The sequence below is a fragment of the Mastigoproctus giganteus genome, chromosome 5 (genome assembly GCF_048544385.1).
Source record: "Mastigoproctus giganteus isolate SK-2022 chromosome 5, ASM4854438v1, whole genome shotgun sequence".
Lineage (NCBI taxonomy): Eukaryota > Metazoa > Arthropoda > Arachnida > Uropygi > Thelyphonidae > Mastigoproctus > Mastigoproctus giganteus.
The window spans coordinates 136540224-136559943 of record NC_143579.1 but is presented as its reverse complement, the minus strand read 5'-3'; the positions used below and the strand labels follow the sequence as shown (position 1 = coordinate 136559943).

At 39.4% G+C, this 19720-nt stretch overlaps 1 protein-coding gene across 3 annotated transcripts in view; it reads right to left on the bottom strand.

The window, feature by feature from the left end:
- The window catches only part of LOC150085722 (roundabout homolog 1-like), a 1418757-nt gene that overhangs the window by 203195 nt on the left and 1195842 nt on the right, over positions 1-19720 (bottom strand). For all 3 annotated transcript variants that reach the window (XM_090374199.1, XM_090374201.1, XM_090374202.1), the window contains exon 23: positions 4719-5061. In XM_090374199.1, coding sequence (XP_090230325.1) covers positions 4719-5061 — 343 coding nt within the window. The remainder of the gene's footprint in view (positions 1-4718; positions 5062-19720) is intronic.

Below are 19720 nucleotides of genomic sequence, written 5' to 3'. Positions count from 1 at the left end.
TTCCAGTCCATGGGTACTTCCCCTGAGTCCAAGGAAACTCTCATAATTATGGCTAAGGGTTTGCTTACTTCCTTTGCTGCCTCCTTTAATATAACTGGATAGATCCCATCCACCCCAGGTGCCTTTCTTGTATTTATCTTCAACAATTTCTCCTCCACTTTACTCTCATTTTTATTACAAGATTCTCTAGCTTACTGCCAGAGTTGAATACACCTCTGGCATTCCCCTCGCTGAATAACTCCTCATGTGTGAATGTTGATGCAAAATATACATTTAGTTTGTTAGCTACCTGAGCAGGATCATCAACAGTTGACCCATCAATATCAAGTGGACCAATCTGATTCATCCCCTTCCTTCTAGAGTTTACATAAGTAAAGAACTCTTTGCTGTTTTTCTTTGCATCACTTGCCAAAGATTTCTTGTAATCTGCCTTCGCCTGCCTAAGATTTCTTGTAATCTGCCTTCGCCTGCCTAACCTCCTTTGTAACTTGGTTACAGATCAACTTGTATCTATCATAGGCTTCTGTGTCACGTGTTAATTTGTATGTATCCCATGCATTTTTCTTCTCTGCCATATGTCTCATTAGTTCATCTGACATCCACTTAGGCCTAAACCTTGAACAATATTTCTTATTTGGTATTTAAAGCCTAGTAGCTTCCAAGATAAGTTCTTTGAATACTTCCCATGTTGAATTTGCTGTTGGTAACATCATCAGTTGGTCCCACTGTATAGAATTTAAATACTGTCTCAGTCCATTGTAGTCGCCTTTACGAAAACAATAACCCTTCCCTTTACCCCTAATGGTAGTTACCTCTTTGAGTAAATCCCACTTCAGCACACTGTGATCACTGCCACCTAGCGGTTCATTTACCTGCAGATTCTTAATGCATGAAGAATCACTACTGATAATCAAATCAAGAGTATTACTCCCTCTAGTTGACTCCCGAACATGTTGATGTCGAAAACAATAAACCAATAAATCCACAAAAGCCTTGCTAGTGTGTGAGTGACCAGCCCCCAAATTCCAGTCAATATCTGGGAAATTAAAATCCCCCATTATGAGACCCTCTGATTTACAGGCCCACTCTATTTTCCTGTGCAGTTTCTTATTATACTCATCAGAGTCATTAGGCCTATAGCACACAACTACTCTCAATTTTGATCTCCCAATGCTTATGTCACACCAAACTGACTCGACACTGCACTGCCCAGCAATGTCGACTGGCTTCACTTCCTTGGATTTTATGTATTTCTTAACTAATAGTATAACCCCTCCTCCCTTCCTATCCTGTCTATCCCTTCTGTAGACATTGTACTCCCCAAATTCCAGTTTTGCATTCCTTATATCTGTGTGACACCACGTCTCTGAAATCCCACAATATCTGCCTTTGATGCTTTGAGTAATACCTCAAATTCATCAAATTTATTTACTAAACTCCTAGCATTGGTGTACATGCAAATATACATGCACCTGTTCTTTTTCTTAGCTACCCTAACACAACCCATGTGTTTACCTGTACCCCAATGATTCCCAGCAGTCTCTGAAATATCCTGCATCTTATTTTCCAGGCTGCAGCTCATTCCAATAGAAGCAGTGCAAGAATCACTTTCACCTCTGCCAATGGCTACTGTTAATCTATTAGTCCTTGTATTCCCCAATCTAGCAGTTTTCCGACCCACCTAACACTGCCTCGATAGCATCAGCAAACATTCTTGCACCCTTTCTATTTAAGTGTATCCCATCCCTGTAGAAGCAGTCTCTCCTGTTAACAAGTACAGACCAGGCTGAAAAAAAATCTACCCCTTGAGCCTTGCACAATCTTTCCAGGGCCGAATTGATCGACAGGGCCCTCATCATATACTCCCTCCTATCGTGTCTGGGCAGAATTGCAGACACTTTCAAATTCAATCCTAATTCACGGCTTTTTTTCAACAGTGACCTGTACTTATTATGTAATTCCGCCGGTCTCCTACTCTTAATCATTAGTGCCAACGTGTACAACTATATCACCTTTTGTGCCCTTAAAAGATGATATCCGCTCTACAACGTCATCAACCTTTGCCCCTGGCAGACATACCCTGGTCCTGTTCCACCTATCCTTTTTACAAAGCATGTTTCCCGTTTCCCTGACAATAGAGTCACCAACAACTACTAATTCCTTTGGGACCAGCGCATTCTGCCTTTCGGGCTGCTGCTGTGTTGCGTGATGACCAAGTGCTATGTTAAATGTTATAATTCAGTCGCCACTTTTCAGCCCATCTGCTCAACTTTTCTAGATCCTCTTGCAGCAGTGTACTTTCATTAGTGTCATTAACATCCCTGCCAACCTTCGTATCATCTGCAAACTTGGACTTTAAGCCTGATATACCATCATCAATATCATTTTTAAATACAGAAAACAGTGGACTCAACACTGTTTGAATTCTTTGAATGCCTCCCATTTTGAATTTACTGTTGGTAACATCATCAGTTGGTCCTAACTGTATAGAATTTAAATACTGTCTCAGACCACCGTTGTCACCTTTAATTAAGAAAAACCCTTCCCTTTACTCCTGATGGTAGTTACCTCTTTGAGTAAATCCAACTTTGGCACACTGTGATCACTGCCACCCTAGTGCTTCCTTTATCTGCAGATTCTTGATGCATGAACAATCATTATTGATAATCAGATCAAGAGTATTACTCCCTCTAGTTGCCTCCCGAACATGCTGCTGTAGAAAACAATCATCCAATAAATCCACAAAAGCCTTACTAGTCTGAGTGACCAACCCACAAATTCCAGTCAATATCCACGAAATTAAAATCCCCCATTATAAGACACTCTGATTTGCTGGCCCCCTCTATAGTTTTTTTATTAAACTCATCAGAGTCATTAGGCCTATAACACACTCCTACTCTCAATTTTGATCTCCCAGTGCTTATTTCACACCAAACTGACTTGCCACTGCACTATCCAGCGATGTCGATTGGCTGCATTTCCTTGGATTTTGTGAGTTTAACTAATAGCATAACCCCTCCTCCCTTCCTATCCTGTCTATCCTTCTTGTACACACTGTACTCCCCAAATTCCAGTTCTGCATTCCTTATATCTGTGTGACACCATGTCTCGGATATGCCAACAATATCTGTCTTTGATGTTTTGACCAACACCTCGAATTCATCAAATTTATTTACCAAACTCCTAGCATTGGTGTACACGCAAGTATACATGCACTTGTTCCTATTATTAACTACTCTAACACAACCCATGTGTTTACTTTTACCGCAATGACTCCCAGCAGTCTCTGAAATCCCTTACATCTCGTTTTCCAGCAGTGTAAGAATCACTTTCACCTCTGCCAGTGGCTACTGTTAATCTATTAGTCCATGTATCCCCCAAGCTAGCAGTTTTATATGAGTAATTACAGACCTGTTAGGTTAATTTTTGTTCCAGGGAAAAAAAAATGTAGTCACTGGGCAAGGAAGCATTGCAGGATCATCAAGACAGCAGTTGTAATTCACACACAGCACAGTTTTGATTGACCAATTTACTATGATGTGAATACTATAATGTGGTTACAAAGGAACTGGAGGCAAAAAATAATTTTGCTATCATATACTTGGATTTCAGGAAAGTTTTTGATACTGTTGCACAAGAAAGTCTACTGTATAAATTAGAGCAGTATGGTGTTAAGGGCAAGTTGATATTGATGATGGTATATCACGCTTAATGTACAAGTTTGCAGATGATACAAAGGTTGGCAGGGTTGTTAATGACAGTACCCTACTGCAACAGGATCTAGAAAAGTTGAGCAGATGGGCTGAGACATGGAAAGTGTAATTTAAAGTTGATAAATGTAAAGTACTGCATATGGATAGCAGGTAACAGAGTCACTTATCAACTGTGTGGTAATACACTCAGGGTGGAAGAATGAAAAAGACTTAGGGGTAAGAAATGATATGTGCAGTCAGATATGAAGTTTCTGAGCAGTGTAGACAGTCTCCAAGAGTAGCTTATGGTGTCTTGTCAAGGATGTAGAAGAATTTTTCTAGCAGGGATTATCCTCTTGTATAAGGAAATGGTTAGGCCACACTGCTAGTACTGTATACAGGTCTGGACACCTCCTATTAGGAAGTATGTAGAGCTGCTAGAACGACTACAGAGAAGGGCAATGAGATTGGTGAATGGGAGGCCAACAAAATTGGTGAATGGGACAAAGGGTTGCTCTTATGAAGAAAGGTTGAAGTTCTGCAAATTGCAGCATCTGGAGACTAGGCACCTGTGCGGTGATCTGATTGAGGTGGATAAGGACTTGAATGGTGTGAGCAAGCTCAATGCTGATGAACTTCTTTCTCATGCCCAGATTAATCACCTGAGGACATAAATTCAAATTTAGGAAAGACAGTTGTAGAATAAATGTGTGGACATTTGCTTTTAGCCAGCAGGTGGCTGATTGCTGGAACAAACTTCCATTTGTCGTTGTAGAAGTTGATAGCTTAAATAAATTCAAGGCAGAACTAGACAAACATTTGGAGTAAATGGGTGGGTTAAATAGGAAGGATTTTTTTTTTTGCTGATTCTGTATCAGCTTGCTTTCTTGCATCGAATTCCTCTACTAATGTTAATGCTACTTCTGCTACCATCCAGCTTTATTCTATGCACGCAGTTCCTATTAAGACATTTTTACCACAAGGTTTAATGAGTATAATTAAAGAAGCAAAAAGAATCATATATACCTGTAAATGGTAGGTGTAACAGTCCACTCTCCTGGCTGGATCTTCTTTTGCCTACTGTGAGATGTGAATGTGGCTCACTGATTAATGAAGGCAAAGAAGACTGTATGCCTATATCCATGAGTGGCTTGGAACAAAATGTAGAATGGGGGGGTCTTTGCTGTAAAGAACCTGTCTGCCTCACTCCAGCTATAGCGGGTGGTGTAGGAAGGCGATCACCACCTATACCTGCTCGAGTAAGTGTGCTACGAGGTGAGGCAGTACTGTGCTTACTTCCAAGAGTTGAAGCAAACCCATGGGAGGGCAAGGGCGAATGAGGAAGTGACACTAAACTTCCTTGAGGATGCTGAAAAAAAACAAGAAAGAAAGAAAAAGACATTCAGAAATTTCTTATTATAATAAAAAAGTTGCTCAATTCTCTAAATGTAACTTCAAATTTTCTAAATTTAAACTATTAAATGGCAGCATCCTGTCTGCAGATAAATAACACTTCCATCCATTTTTTATAGAACATGTAAATTCAATTCAAAAGACAAAAGTCAATCACAGGTGTCAATCTCATAAATTGTGAAGTTACTGCGACAAGGTGATAAATTCTACATAATGAATATGTAGCACCTCTCTTTTAGAGAAGTTCTATATGTTCATTTTTTTACATAAAAAATAAAATGTGATAAAAGGTGGCAATATCTTGTGCAGTAATCTCCTGATTTACAAACAATTTGTCTTATAAAAGAATTTTTTACATCACAAATTTTATTTATGAATTCACAACTCAATCTTATGAATTTTTTTATACTTCAGAAACTCTATAATAAATTACCTCTTAGAAGTAAAATTAATGAGAATGAAATAATTATAATATTTGTATTATATATTTGTAGATACAAATATAAGAAAAGATGGGACAGTACTATTTGTCGTTTAATAAAATCAGTGTGTTGTCTATGATATATTTTTTTAAATTTTTTTGTTAATCATGACATGAACTTTTGTCAAGTCAGAGGAAGGAATATTTGTGAAACTATAAATAAGAATAATAATAATAAAACGGAGTGCAATTAGCCTAGAGGTTATGATGCCAAACCGCCAATATCATGGCGGTTTGGCATCATAACCTCTTATGATGCCAAACCGGCACGAATCCCACTGTGGAAAAAAATAATAATCATCACAAAAGTTGCTTCATTGGACGCCCTTCACAAAGGTCAAAATGACAGCTGAAGCAGAGAGTAGCATCATCTGGAGCCAAAACGCAAAGTTGAGAATCAAAATGAATACATTCATCGTGCGAGCATATTACGAAGTAACAAAACTAGAGATAGACATGATAATATACAGCAAGAAACTACACACGAAGTGGTTGGATAGTTTCCAACTGTTCAGGTTTGGTTTGGTTCGGATTTTATTGGCGCATTAGCAACTAAGGCTATAATGCGCCAAGACCAGGTAATATATAAAAATTTAACCTCTAAGTGACCTAATTAGTTAGGCCACCATGTCCAGATATATAATAAAAAAATATATCAATAAAAGAAATAACAATAACATATATAAATTTTAAATACGAGTAAAAACCTTTATTGATTTAAAAAAGCTAAAAACAGCAGACACATTGTCATTGTCGGATAAAATCTTACTGAGTGTATACGGCTCAGTCAGATGATTAAAAGCGGTAAAACAGATATTGCTAAAATCTGGACAGTCAACTAAAATGTGTCTAATTGATAAAATTGTGCCACAGGACTCACACATTGGAGGGTCATCAGCCCTCAGCAAAAACGAATGAGTCAAATGACTATGTCCTATGCGGGTCCGGGTAAGAACAACTTCCTCCTTACGATTCCTGCGCAGACTAGACTGCCAAGGTTCAATTACAGAACTGTTCAGGTCACCAAACGACAGACCATCATCAAGAAGAATCTGATAGCTCCTGTAATCTTGGAAAAAAAAAAAAAATTAAGTAGGATATGAGTGACCAACCAAAAACAACAAGGAATATGAACACAATGGAACCAGAATTTCACAAGGAACCGCAAATACAAGAACTACAAACCAGAGCAGCTAAAGTGGAAACAGACAAGATCACCATATCTAGAATAGAAGAAGTATTTGACAGAATACTGTGGCAAGTCATGGACCACTTCAATGGTGAATAATATTGGATTATCTAACCAACAACAAAGTAACATTAAACACCCTGAGCACAGCCATTTACTGTGCTGCTGTAGCAGACACCAGGACGAATGGAAGGGAAATCAGAGAACAACATAACACAAAATGCAAAGACAAGGAACCACCAGCCTAGGAAAGAGGGCTACAGCAGAAGATATAAGACATAAGAGTGAAGATAGGCCAACTGACCTAGCATCAACAAGGTAACAGAAGTAAGAAGCTGATCAGAAGCATTTCTGCTCTTAAGCAGAAACTCCTGGCATGAGGCAGGAGAATGCCCAGAGGAAAACAAATCACATGATATTTGATGATAACCAGAGACTCTTTTACAGGAAATTCGGACAAGAAGAGAAGGAAGGCAATGGAACCCCAACCCCCCCAACCAGAAAGCACTCAAGGAGTTCTGAGGTAACTTTGGAGCAGCGAAGTTAGCTATAATAGCTGTACCCCTGGATAGATCTAGAAAGGAAGAAAACCAAGAATATACAGGAGATGACAGAATGGGAGATACCTGAGGAAGAAGTACAACAGTCGATCGGGAAGTTCGACAAGTGGCGAACCCCAGGAATAGATAGCATCCATAACTACAGGTACAAGAAGTTTAGCTGCATAGCACAGGTGCATAGCAGAGCAGTTCACCCATAAATAAGGCACCCTGACACAATCACAGGGTCTCTGACTCAAGGAATCACTTACCTGAAGGCTAAGGAGAAAGACACCACAAACCCGGAAAAATAAAGACCAATCACCTGTCTTCCAACAATGTACAAGGTCCTGACCAGAAGATCTTAACTCAGAAGATAACAGACCACTTGGAAAACCAGACCATCATGATTGAGCAGCAAAAGGGATGTAAGAAAATGAGCAAAGGATGCAAGTAGCAATTGACCATTGATGCTGCAGTTATGGAGAAAATCTACGACTCCATGCCCCATAGCTGGTTGATAGAGACACTGAAGATGCACAAAGTAAAGACGACACTGACACACTTCTTAGAAGCAACTAGGGAAAAATGGAGGACCACAGTCAAGGTCGAGAATATCATGACCAGACTGATTCTCATCAGAAGAGCAATTTCCAGGAAGATGCCCTGAGCTCACTATGATTCTGTCTAGACTCAACCCACTCTCCGCCATGCTCAATAACAGCAAGAACAGATAAAAGAAGGGAGGAAGAACCTGTACACCCTCTCACACCTGATGACATCAAACTGTATGCTGCAACTGAGAATCAACTCCAACAGTTACTCCAGTTCACCAAAGAGTTCAGCACTGATAAAAAAAGGGAGAGGAAGTTTGGTGACCAGTGACAAGAGATTACTATGTAAAAATGTATCTACGTATGATGTAATAAACATAAGGAATAAAAAGTATAAAATTTATTGTAAAAACATTAAAATTTCATTTTAAATAAGGTACAGGTTTATGGATTTTAAAAATTAAAAAACAACTGACACATGTTCACTGTTAATAAAATCTGACTAAGTGTTAGTTAGATCACTAAAAGCAGTAAAATATAAAACACATTCGTGACTATAATGTGGACACTCAGGTAAAATATGCTGAATGGTTACAAATGTGCCATGGTTCTCACACAGTGGGGAGTCATCAGCCCTCAGTAGCAAAGAATGAGTGACATGACTCCCCTTTGTATGAGAACTGTGGCACCTTTGTAACCATTCGTCGTACTTTACCTGAGTGTTCACATTATAGTCACAAATGTGTTTTATATTCTACTGCTTTTAGTGAACTCACTGAACATTATATCACACTTAGTGAGATTTTATTAACAGCTGTTTCTAATTTTTAAGATCAATAAACCGGTACCTTATTTAAAATAAAATTTTAGTTTTTACAATAAATTTTATACATTGTTATCCCTTATATATATTATATTATATATAGATACCTTTTTACATACAGTAGAATCTGGATAAGAAGTTTTCTAAGGGACTGGTGCTTTAGAACTTCTCATGAGGGAAAACTTCTTAGAAAGGATAATGACCTAAAGGTACAAAATATTAACTACACAAATAAAAATGAAAAGAAACACATACATGTGAATGATCATGTGAATTGCAGGAAACTATCAAGAATAAAAATTGTTATTTAATGCAAAACAAAATTTATTAGTCATGATTTAATAAGAGTTCAAAATTATAACAAGGATGCAATGAGAAGAAAGGTGATGAGAATGATAAAACTCAATTAAAATAATTACAAGTAGTATAAAAAAAATAACTAAAAAATGTTTATAATTTTTTCAAGTAGCTATCCAGAGAAGACTGCTACAAATATTTCGAGGTGGAGCTTCATACAGAATAAATCAATTTCCCTAACACATTTCAACACTACTCAGGAACACTGGCACACTATGAATGAATTGATGCAGTGAAGAGAAGCCATTCATTACATCTCGGAAAGTTAGTATAGAAGGCTCATCTTCTTGTTCAGACTCGCTATCAGTCATGTTTTGATCTTCAATACTTTTCAATTCACATGCGATAATATCATTATCACATGTAAGCTTTTGATTTGGTTTTTTTATGGCGCATTGGCAGCTAAGGCCATAATGCGCCAATCACATGTAAGCAATTTATGTACAAGGTACTTAGGAAACAATAACATAATCATAAAAATTTACTGTATATCCCAAACTACGCTATAGGAAATCCCATTCCTGTTCATCATTTTCAACACTATCCACATTTTCTACAATATCATTATAGAACCCAGCCTTTTTTAAAGGAATTGATTATAACAGTAGAGCTCAGCATATCCCATAATGCTTCTAAACATGGTATGTAAAAGGATAGGTGGAAGAGGACCAGGGAATAACTTCCAGGGTCTGCAAAGATCGATGATGTTGTAGAGCGGATATCATATTTTAAGGGTACAAAATGTGATATTGTTGTACACGTTGGCACTAATGATATTAAGAGTACAAGACTGGTGAAATTACTTAACAAGCACAGGAACACTGTTGAAAAAAAGCCGTAAATTAGGATTGAATTTGAAAGTGTCTGCAATTCTGCCCAGACACGATAGGAGGGGGTATATGATGAGAGCCTTGTCGATCAATTCGGGCCTGGAAAGATTGTGCAAGGCTCAAGGGGTAGAATTTCTTTCGGCCTGGTCTGTACTTGTTTTTTTTTTTTTTTTTAATGAGAACCCCAAACACGAGAGGTATTAGAACCTATAGTACTTAGTACCGTGCTTGGGTTGGAGGTTGAGAAGACGAAAGAAGATATTTGTTGACATTGGACTTGAACTATTGGACTATTTGCTGACGCTATAGAGGCAGTGCTAGGTGGGGCGGAAAACTGCTAGCTTGGGGGAATACAAGGACTAATAGATTAACTGTAGCCACTGACAAAGGAGAAAATGATTCTTGCACTGCTTCTATTGGAATGAGCACTAGCCTGGAAAACAAAATGCAGGGTATTTCACAGACAGGAAAGACTGCTTCTACAGGGATGGGATACACTTAAATAGAAAGGGTGCAAGAATATTTGCGGACGCTATAGAGGCAGTGCTAGGTGGGGCGGAAAACTGCTAGCTTGGGGGAATACAAGGACTAATAGATTAACTGTAGCCAGTGACAAAGGAGAAAATGATTCTTGCACTGCTTCTATTGGAATGAGCACTAGCCTGGAAAACAAAATGCAGGGTATTTCACAGACTGCTAGTAGTCATTGCGGTACAAGTAAACACATGGGTTGTGTTAGGGTAGCTAAGAATAAGAACAGGTGCATGTATACTTGCATGTACACCAATACTAGGAGTTTGGTAAATAAATTTGATGAATTTGAGGTATTGCTCAAAGCATCAAAGGCGGATATTGTTGGGATATCAGAGATGTGGTGTCACACAGATATATAGAATGCAGAACTGGAATTTGGGGAGTATGTCTACAGAAACGATAGACAGGATAGGATGGGAGGAGGGGTTATGCTATTAGTTAAGAAAAACATAAAATTGAAGGAAGTGAAGCCAGTCGACATCGCTGGACAGTGCAGTGTTGAGTCAGTTTGTTGAGACATAAGCATTGGGAAATCGAATTTGAGAGTAGGTGTGTGCTATAGGCCTAATGACTCTGATGAGTATAATAAGAAACTGTACAGGGAAATAGAGTGTGCCAGTAAATCAGAGAGTCTTATAATGGGGGATTTTAATTTCCCAGATATTGACTGGAATTTGTGGGTTGGTCACTCACACACAAGCAAGGCTTTTGTGGATTTATTGGATGATTGTTTTCTACACATGTTCGGGAGGCAACGAGAACGAGTATTACTCTTGATCTGATTATCAGTAGTGATTTTTCATGCATTAAGAATCTGCAGATAAAGGAACCACTAGGTGGCCGTGATCACAATGTGCTGAAGTGGGATTTATTCATTCAAAGAGGTAACTACAATCTTTGAGTAAATGATGGTAGTTACCTCTTTGAGGCAAAGGTTTTTGCATTCGTAGAGGCGACTACGATGGTCTGAGACTGTATTTAAATTCTATACAGTGGGACTAACTGATGATGCTACCAACAGCAAATTCAAAATGGGAGGCATTCAAAGAACTTATCTTGGAAGCTACTAGGCTTTACATACCAACTAAGAAATATTGTTCAAGGTTTAGACCTAAATGGATGTCAGATGAATTAAAGAGACATACGGCAGAGAAGAAAAATGCATGGGATACATATAAATTAATGGGTGACATGGAAGCCTAATGATAGATATAAGCTGGTCTGTAACCAAGTCACAAAGCAGATTAGGCAGGCAAAGGCAGATTATGAGAAATCTTTGGCAAAGGATGTAAAGAAAAACAGAAAAGAATTCTTTACCTATGCAAATTCTAGGAGGAAAGGGATCAATCATATTGGCCCAATGGATATTGATGGTTCAACAGTTGAGGATCCTGCTCAGGTGGCTAACAAACTAAACGTGTATTTTGCATCTACATTCACAAATGAGGAGTTATTCAGCAAGGGGAATGCCAGCAGTGAAGTAAACTTTGGCAGAGAGCTAGATGATTTTGTAATAACTGAGAGGAAAGTGGAGGAGAAATTGTTGAGGTTAAACATAAAAAAGGCACCCGGGGTGGTTGGGATCTATCCAGTTATATTAAAGGAGGCAGCAAAGGAAGTAAGCAAACACTTAGCAATAATTATGAGAGCTCCTCTGAACTCAGGGGAGGTACCCATAGACTGGAGATGTGCAAATGTGACCCCAATTCACAAAGGAGGATCAAAGGCTGACAGAAGTAATTATAGACCTGTGAGTTTAACTTCTGTTTCTGAAAATTTAATGGAGGCACTGGTTAAAGAATCAATGTAGGATCATCAAGACAAGACTTCAGTTATAGCTCGGACACAGCATGATTTGGTTAAGGGAAAGTCTTGCCTGACCATTTTGACTGGATACTATGATGCAGTCACAAAAGAACTGGATGCAGGAAATAACTTTGATATCATATATTTGGATCTTAGAAAGGCTTTTGATACTGTTGCACATGAAAGATTGCTGAACAAATTGGAGCAGTGTGGCATTGGAGGCAAATGGCTGCTATGTATAAAGGGATGGTTGAGTGGGAGAAGGCAGAGTGGTAATCAATGGACACTGCTCATCGTGGACTAATGTTATTAGTGGAGTCCCTCAGGGTTCAGTGTTGGGTCCATTGTTGTTTCCTGTATTTATAAATGATATTGATGATGGTATATCAAGCTTAATGTCCAAGTTGGCAGACGATACAAAGGTTGGCAGGGTTGTTAAGGACACTACTGACGCTAAGCTGCTGCAACAGGATCTGGAAAGGTTGAGCAGATGGGCTGAGAGGTGGCAAATGAAGTTTAACATTGACAAATGTAATGTACAAAATACGGAAAACAGTAACCCCAGAGCAATGTATTCTGTGGTACTACACTGACAAAAGTGTAAAGTGTAAAGTGTGTTCGTGTCAAACGGCACCAGGGGTTTCCCCCATCTCCGCGTGGTTTTCTTTGTGGGTGTAACAGATCACTGTTAAGGCCAGAGATTTAAAAGTGTATGGGATTTGGAAGTATTGTGTTGTGTATCGTTGTTCCTCTGGCCATTTAGCCGCTAGACCCCTGCTGGGGCCCAACGTTGCCCACACTCAGCCCCGTGGAGGCAGACCAGGTACACCCAGCATAATTATTTACTCTGGCAGGCCCTGCCACCTAATTTCCTGAGATTTCAGTGGCTAGGGCCTAAAAAAAAAAAAAAAAAAAAAATAGTAATAATAAATAAAAATAATAATAATAACGCGATTTTAGGGGGTGGTTCGCTAATGAGGTTAAGTTTCGGAATTGATGCACGATTTGGCTGTTATAATTTGGAAGTTTAAGTTTTTGTCGTGTGGGGCGTACACTGTGATGTATAGAGAGAGAGAGTGGGGGAAAGACTGAAGACTGGAGGGGAAAGACAGAAGTATGAGGCCAATAGGGTAGACGACCCCAGATATCAGTGTGGCATGCCCATGCCGCACCAGGAGAAGTAAACGGGGGAGACGGGGGAGGGGACGGTCCCGGCCCCTCCCACCGCCAGGATATGGAGAGAAAGTGGGCCAGACTAGGTGTCCAACCCAGATCGCCAAAAGGCGAGGCAACAGCGTAGCTGCAGTCACAGTCATGGTTTTTGGATGTTCAGTTCAGTATTGCTTCAGGTGGGTCACAGTCTTGGTTCAGTCTCACTTGTCTCGTGTTCATCTTATGGGATCAGGAAGAGGAGTGATGACTCTGGTCAGTTTGTAGTACTGCTTTGATGTCAATTCAGGTAGTCATATTCGTTGAGAGCATCAGTCCTGGCCATTTGCACCAGGTCATGAATGGAGAGTTATCTTTGTTGGTAATTTCTTCTGATCGGTTGTAGTCATGCGGTATGTTCATGCTGTAGTCTTGAATGTCTCCTCCTTGGTTAGTTTCAATGGAGTTCTTCTATTCAGATGTTTCCATATTGTTGCGGATAGCGATTTCTGTTCTCCTTCTGTTAAAGATGTCCTGGGCGTAGCGGCTGAACGCGGTGTACTCGTCTTCCGAATCCAGGAGGTGATGCTCATTGTCTTTTGGTACAAATTTTATACTGGTGATGAGTACTGATCTTTGTTCCTCATAGCATTCACATTTGTGCATGATATGTTGCCACGTCTCCATATTGCCACAGGTGCAAGTTGGGTCCTCGGTCAGTCCGAATGAATTCAGTTTTGCGTTAAAGGGCCCATGGCCCGTCAGGAGGAAGGCGGTGTTCAGTCCTGGGTAGAACCATTTGGGGGCTTTTGGATAGGTCTTGTCTACGTAGGGTATAAATTTCCGTGTGACTTCACCCTTGGTCGTCTCTTGCCATCTCCTCTGCCAAGTTTCTTTCAGGTGTTCCATGATTTTCTGTTTTTCCATTCGGTGGTTGTTTGTAGGGTCCAGTGTAAAAGTGTCAAACGTGGTCGGTGTTCCCTTTGCCAGGTAGTACATCAACCCACATCTCGCCACCTCCAGGTCCAGAGGGAGAGTTCCCGCCAGGACCTGCAACGCACAGGTACTCACCGTGTTACACGCCCTGGTGATGGTGAGGAGTATTTTTCGCTGTATTGTATCGAGGATTCTTTTATTTACTGCAGTTCTTGCTTTGACGTACCATATTGGGGCTCCATAAGTAATTGCTGGGACGAAAATTGCTTTATAGTAGAGGGATAATGTTCTTTTGTTTAGTCCCCAGTCTCTGCGTGTTACTCTGACTACTAGTGCTGCGTATTTTCTCAGCTTCTCCTTCAGATATAAGAGGTGTTGTTTAAAGGACAGGTTGGAATCTAGGATAATGCCTAGGTATTTCATCTGTTTTGCCAGTTTGATTGTGCTTCCCCTTACTTTTATCTGGGGCGGCCGTCTGATGTTGAGTGTTCCTCTCAGTAGAATTGAGTTCGTTTTGGTCGGGGAAATCTCCAGTGTATGCAGGTTTGCCCAGTCCTGGAGCACTTGCAGTGCATGGTTTGCACGGGCTTCTAACTGTGATCTAGAGCTCGCTGCCACCGTTAGGACGAGATCATCCGCGAAAGCTTGTGCGTTGACATCACCCAAGTCGAATGCCAGGAATTCATCAAAAACAATGTTCCACAGGAGCGGCCCCAGGACAGATCCCTGCGGGCAGCCCCTGCGGACCGATCTTGTCAGGCTCCGGAACGGTGCCATTACCCTGATTTTTCTATCTGAGAGGTAGGATCTAATGCAATTATATAAATTCATGGGGATTTTTGCCTTGCGGAGTCTGCCCAGGACGCTCGGCCACCAGAGGGTGTCGAACGCCCCAGCGAAGTCGACCGCAATTACCAGGAAGTACTTTTCATTACATTGTGCTGCGCTTTCTAGGAGGTTCCGAATTGCTTCAATCGTGGAGAGTCCGGGTTTGAACCCATATTGTCTAGGTGACTCTAGGTCAGCTTCTTTGTAGTGGCTGAGTATTCTTCGATGTAGTATTCTCTCCAGGAGTTTACTGTACTACACTGACAGTGGTACAGAATGAAAAGGACCTGGGGGTAATTGTGCTGGCAGATATGAAGTTTTCTGAGCAGTGCAGACGGGCTGCAAGAGTAGCTCTTGGTGTCTTGTCAATGATATACAGGAATTTTTCTAACAGGGATAAGGAGGTGATTATTCCCTTGTATAAGGCAATGGTCAGGCCACACCTTGAGTACCGTATACAGGTCTGGAGGCCTCATTTCAAGAAGGATGTAGAGCTGCTGGAACGAGTACAGAGAAGGGCAACAAGATTAGTTAATGGAACAAAGGGCTGCCCTTATGAAGAAAGGCTTAAGTTTTGCAAATTACAGTGTCTGGAGCCTAGGCACCGGCAAGGTGATCTGATAGAGGTGTATAAAGCCTTGAATGGTTTGAGCATGCTCAATGCCGATGGGATTCTTCCTCTTGCTTTAGAATAATCACTTGAGAGTGCATAAATTCAAATTTAGGAAAGACAGATGTAGGATAGATGTGCGGAAATTTGCCTTTAGGCAGCGGGTAGTTCGTTGGTGGAAGACGTCCATACCTTGTTGTGGAAGTTGATAGCCTAGGAAAATTTAAGGCTCAGCTGAACAGGTATTTTGAATGAAAGGAGGGGTGAAATGGGAGTGGTTTTTTTTTTTTTTTTTTTTTTTGGCTGATGCTGCATAAGCTTGCATTATATGCCTCTACTAATGCTATGAGTGAATCCAACAGGGTTTGGTGTTTTGCCCATTGTTGTTTTGTATATTTTTCAATGATATTGATGAAGGTATATCAAGCTTAATGTCAAAATTTGCAGATGATACGAAGGCTGGCATAATTGTCAAGGACAGTAATGAGAGTATGCTGCTGCAACAGGATCTGAAAAAGTTGGGGAGGTGGGCTGAGAAGTGGCAACTGCAGTTTAACCTTGACAAATGCAAAGTATTGCATATGGGTAGCAGTTACCCCAAAGAAATGTACCAACTATGTGGTGTTGCACTCAGGGTAGTGGAAAATGATAAAAACCTGGTGGTAACTGTGCAGTCAGATATGAAGTTTTCTGAGCAGTGCAGACAGGCTGCCAGAGTAGGTAATGGGTCAATGATATACAGGAATTTTGCAAGTAGGGAAAAGGAGGTGATTATCCGCTTGTATAAAGCAATGGTCAGGCTACACCTTGTGTACTGCGTAAAGGTCTGGAAGCCTCATTTTAGGAAGGAATGTATAGTTGCTAGAATGAGTACGGAGAAGAGCAACAAGACTGGTGAAGAGAACAATGGGGTGGTCTTATGAAGAAAGGCTTAAGTTCTGCAAATTGCAGTGCCTGGAGTGTAGGCACCTGCAAGGTGATCTGATTGAGGTGTATAAGGCCTTGAATGGATTGAGTAGGCTCAATAATGATGGGATTCTACCTCTTGCTCAGATTACAAACCTGACTGGGCATAGATTCCAACTGAGGAAAGGCAGTTGTAGAATAGATGTGCGGAAGTTTGCTTTTAGCCAGTAGGTAGTTGATTGCTTGTTTGCCTTTAGCCAGCGGGTGGTTGGTTGGTGGAACAGACTTCCATCCCTTGTCGTGGAAGTTGATAGCCTAAATACGTTTAAGGCTCAGCTGGACAGGTATTTTGAATGAACAGAGGGGTGAAGTGGAAGTGGTTTTTTTTTTTTTTTTTTTTGGCTGATGCTGCATAAGCTTGCTTTCTTGCATCAAATGCCTCTACTAATGCTAATGCTAATAAGGCCTTGAATGGGTTGAGCACGCTAAATTCTGATGGGTTCCTTCCACTTGTTCAGATTACGAACCTACGGGGGCATAAATTCAAATTAAGAAAAGACAGATGTAGAATAGATGTGTGGAAATTTGCCTTTAGCCAGCGGGTGGTTAATTGCTGGAACAAACTTCCATCTGTCGTTGTGGAAGTTGATAGGTTGAATAAATTTAAGGAGAAATTGAACAGGCATTTGGAGGGAATGGTGTGATTTTTTTTTTTTTTTTTTGGCTGATGCTGCATAAGCTCATACACTTGCTTTCTTGCATCACATGCCACTACTACTACTACTACTATTACAAACTCCATCTGTTGTTGTGGAAGTTGATAACTTAATTAAATTCAAGGCAGAAATAGACAAACATTTGGAGTGAATGGATTGGTGAAATGGGAAGGTTTTTTTTTTTTTTTTTTCTTTTTGCTGAAGCAAGCTTATAGAGCTGATGATAAGATTGCATCCTTGCATCATGTGCCTCTACTAATGCTAATTAGTAGGGGCATATGATGCCAAAAAGCAAGTGTATTAAAAAAGCATTAACCAAAGAAAAAAAAAAACACTGCCCATTTCATCCATTCATTCACTCCAAATGTTTGTCTAGTTCTGCCTTGAATTTATTTAAGCTGTCAATATGTACAATAACAGATGAACATTTGTTCTAGTAACCAAACCACCCGCTGGCTAAATGCAAATTTATGCACATCTATTCTGCGATTTTCTTCCCTCAATTTGAATTTATGTCCCCTCAGGCAATTAATCGAGGAAGAATCTCATCAGCATTGAACTTGCTGAAACAATTCAAGGTCTTATAAACCTCAATCAGATCACCTTGCAGGTGCCTAGTCTACTGACACTGCAATTTGCAGGACTTAACCCATTGTTCAATTCACTAATCTCGTTCCAGCCTTCTTGCCATTCTCTGTACTCATTCCACTTAACTGTAGAAACTTAAGTTTTCAGAATGATTACTTTTGTTTCTTTACTCACTAAGTTTCTACTGTTAAGTTTTCACTTTTCTCATGTATTTATTTGATATATTTTAACAATCCTTCATGAAATTACTTAAAATTCACTTCCCATGTTGAGCCTTTTTTGACATTTCCTAGTTTGTTTTCAGATCCGTATTATAATATATGTAGATAAATGTAAAAATCCTTTGGATATTGGATCTTTCAAGTATTAAAGTTACTTTAAGGTATACACAAGATGTGGTAACCTACTAGTCTACCTTTGAATATCCACCTCTGCATTTGTTTTTCTACTAAAATTGTATAGCCGCCTTAGGATTTTAGTGACTTCAAATATAGGTACTAATTTAGTATAAATTAGTTTCAACAGTCCCCTAACTACACCACTATTGGGTCTAGGGGCATCTAGTTATCCTTGTCCATAATGTATAACAATGTGCTAATTTAATTTTTATTCTTCCCTTTTTGGCCTTTCACCGTTCTACTACTACTATTATGGACAAGTATAGAAATGCAGCTGAATTACTTTAGCTGACATTAGATTCTACATATCTGCCTTAACTGTATTTGACAGCTATACCACTTTTTATTTTATTTGTATTATATTTTACCTTATTATTAATAATTTTACTTTACAGTTCACTCACCTCCTATTGGTTTTGTAATTCAGTCCATAATTTTCTTATTTCATCATATATTTTAGGATATTAACATTCTTTTACCTTTTACATATCTACTATCCTTACTCTTCTAGTCACTGGCACTTTGTGTAATTTTCATCTCCATCTATGCATACTTTATCTAATATATCTATTCATACATACTTACATACAGTATATACAAGCTGTTTATATACATAACCATACAAATATATTAGAATGAGAGTTAAAATAAAAAAATAAAATAATGCCAGCAGTATGGCAAGACAAGAGCGAAAATAGTCAAAATTAAACCTAAATTAAATCAAACCAAACAGGGAGGGAAGACAGGGGTAACATGAGTAAAAAAAATTGCAGCAGAAACTCTCTAAAATAATTTAGAAAATCTAAATGTAAGATTTTCACTGATATTTCATCAATAATAATTCACTGAATTTTGAAAGCCAATTAAATAGAAATTTAACAGTGCCCTCTCTGACGGGCACCAGGTCCAAATTTATGTGAAATATCACCAACAGAGATGTAAATCACTATAATAAAACAAAACAAAAATAAACCAAAAATAGACTGATCTCGACAGAGGACCACAAGGCCAATACAAGATTTGTCTAGCGATTTTGATCGCTAGACAAATCGCCGCAAAGCAGAAACGATCGAAAGATCAGTCCGCCACCTGATCCACAGATCGAACCGCCAATGCAGAGAACTTGAACAGTGGTGGTCCTGATGCAGCGAAAATTTAAAAAAAAATAGAACAGATACGAGCACTCCAGTTCAAAGCCACACTACTGACAAAAGTAATCTTAATTACCCAGATTATATAGAAGAATAATGAACTATGGATGGCAGCACAGGCGCAGCGTTAGCAATTCGCCCACTACTGTCATGTGATATAATTATACGTATATTTGAATAACATTTAAAATAGTTGGAAACGGAATCTTTCATAATAAAA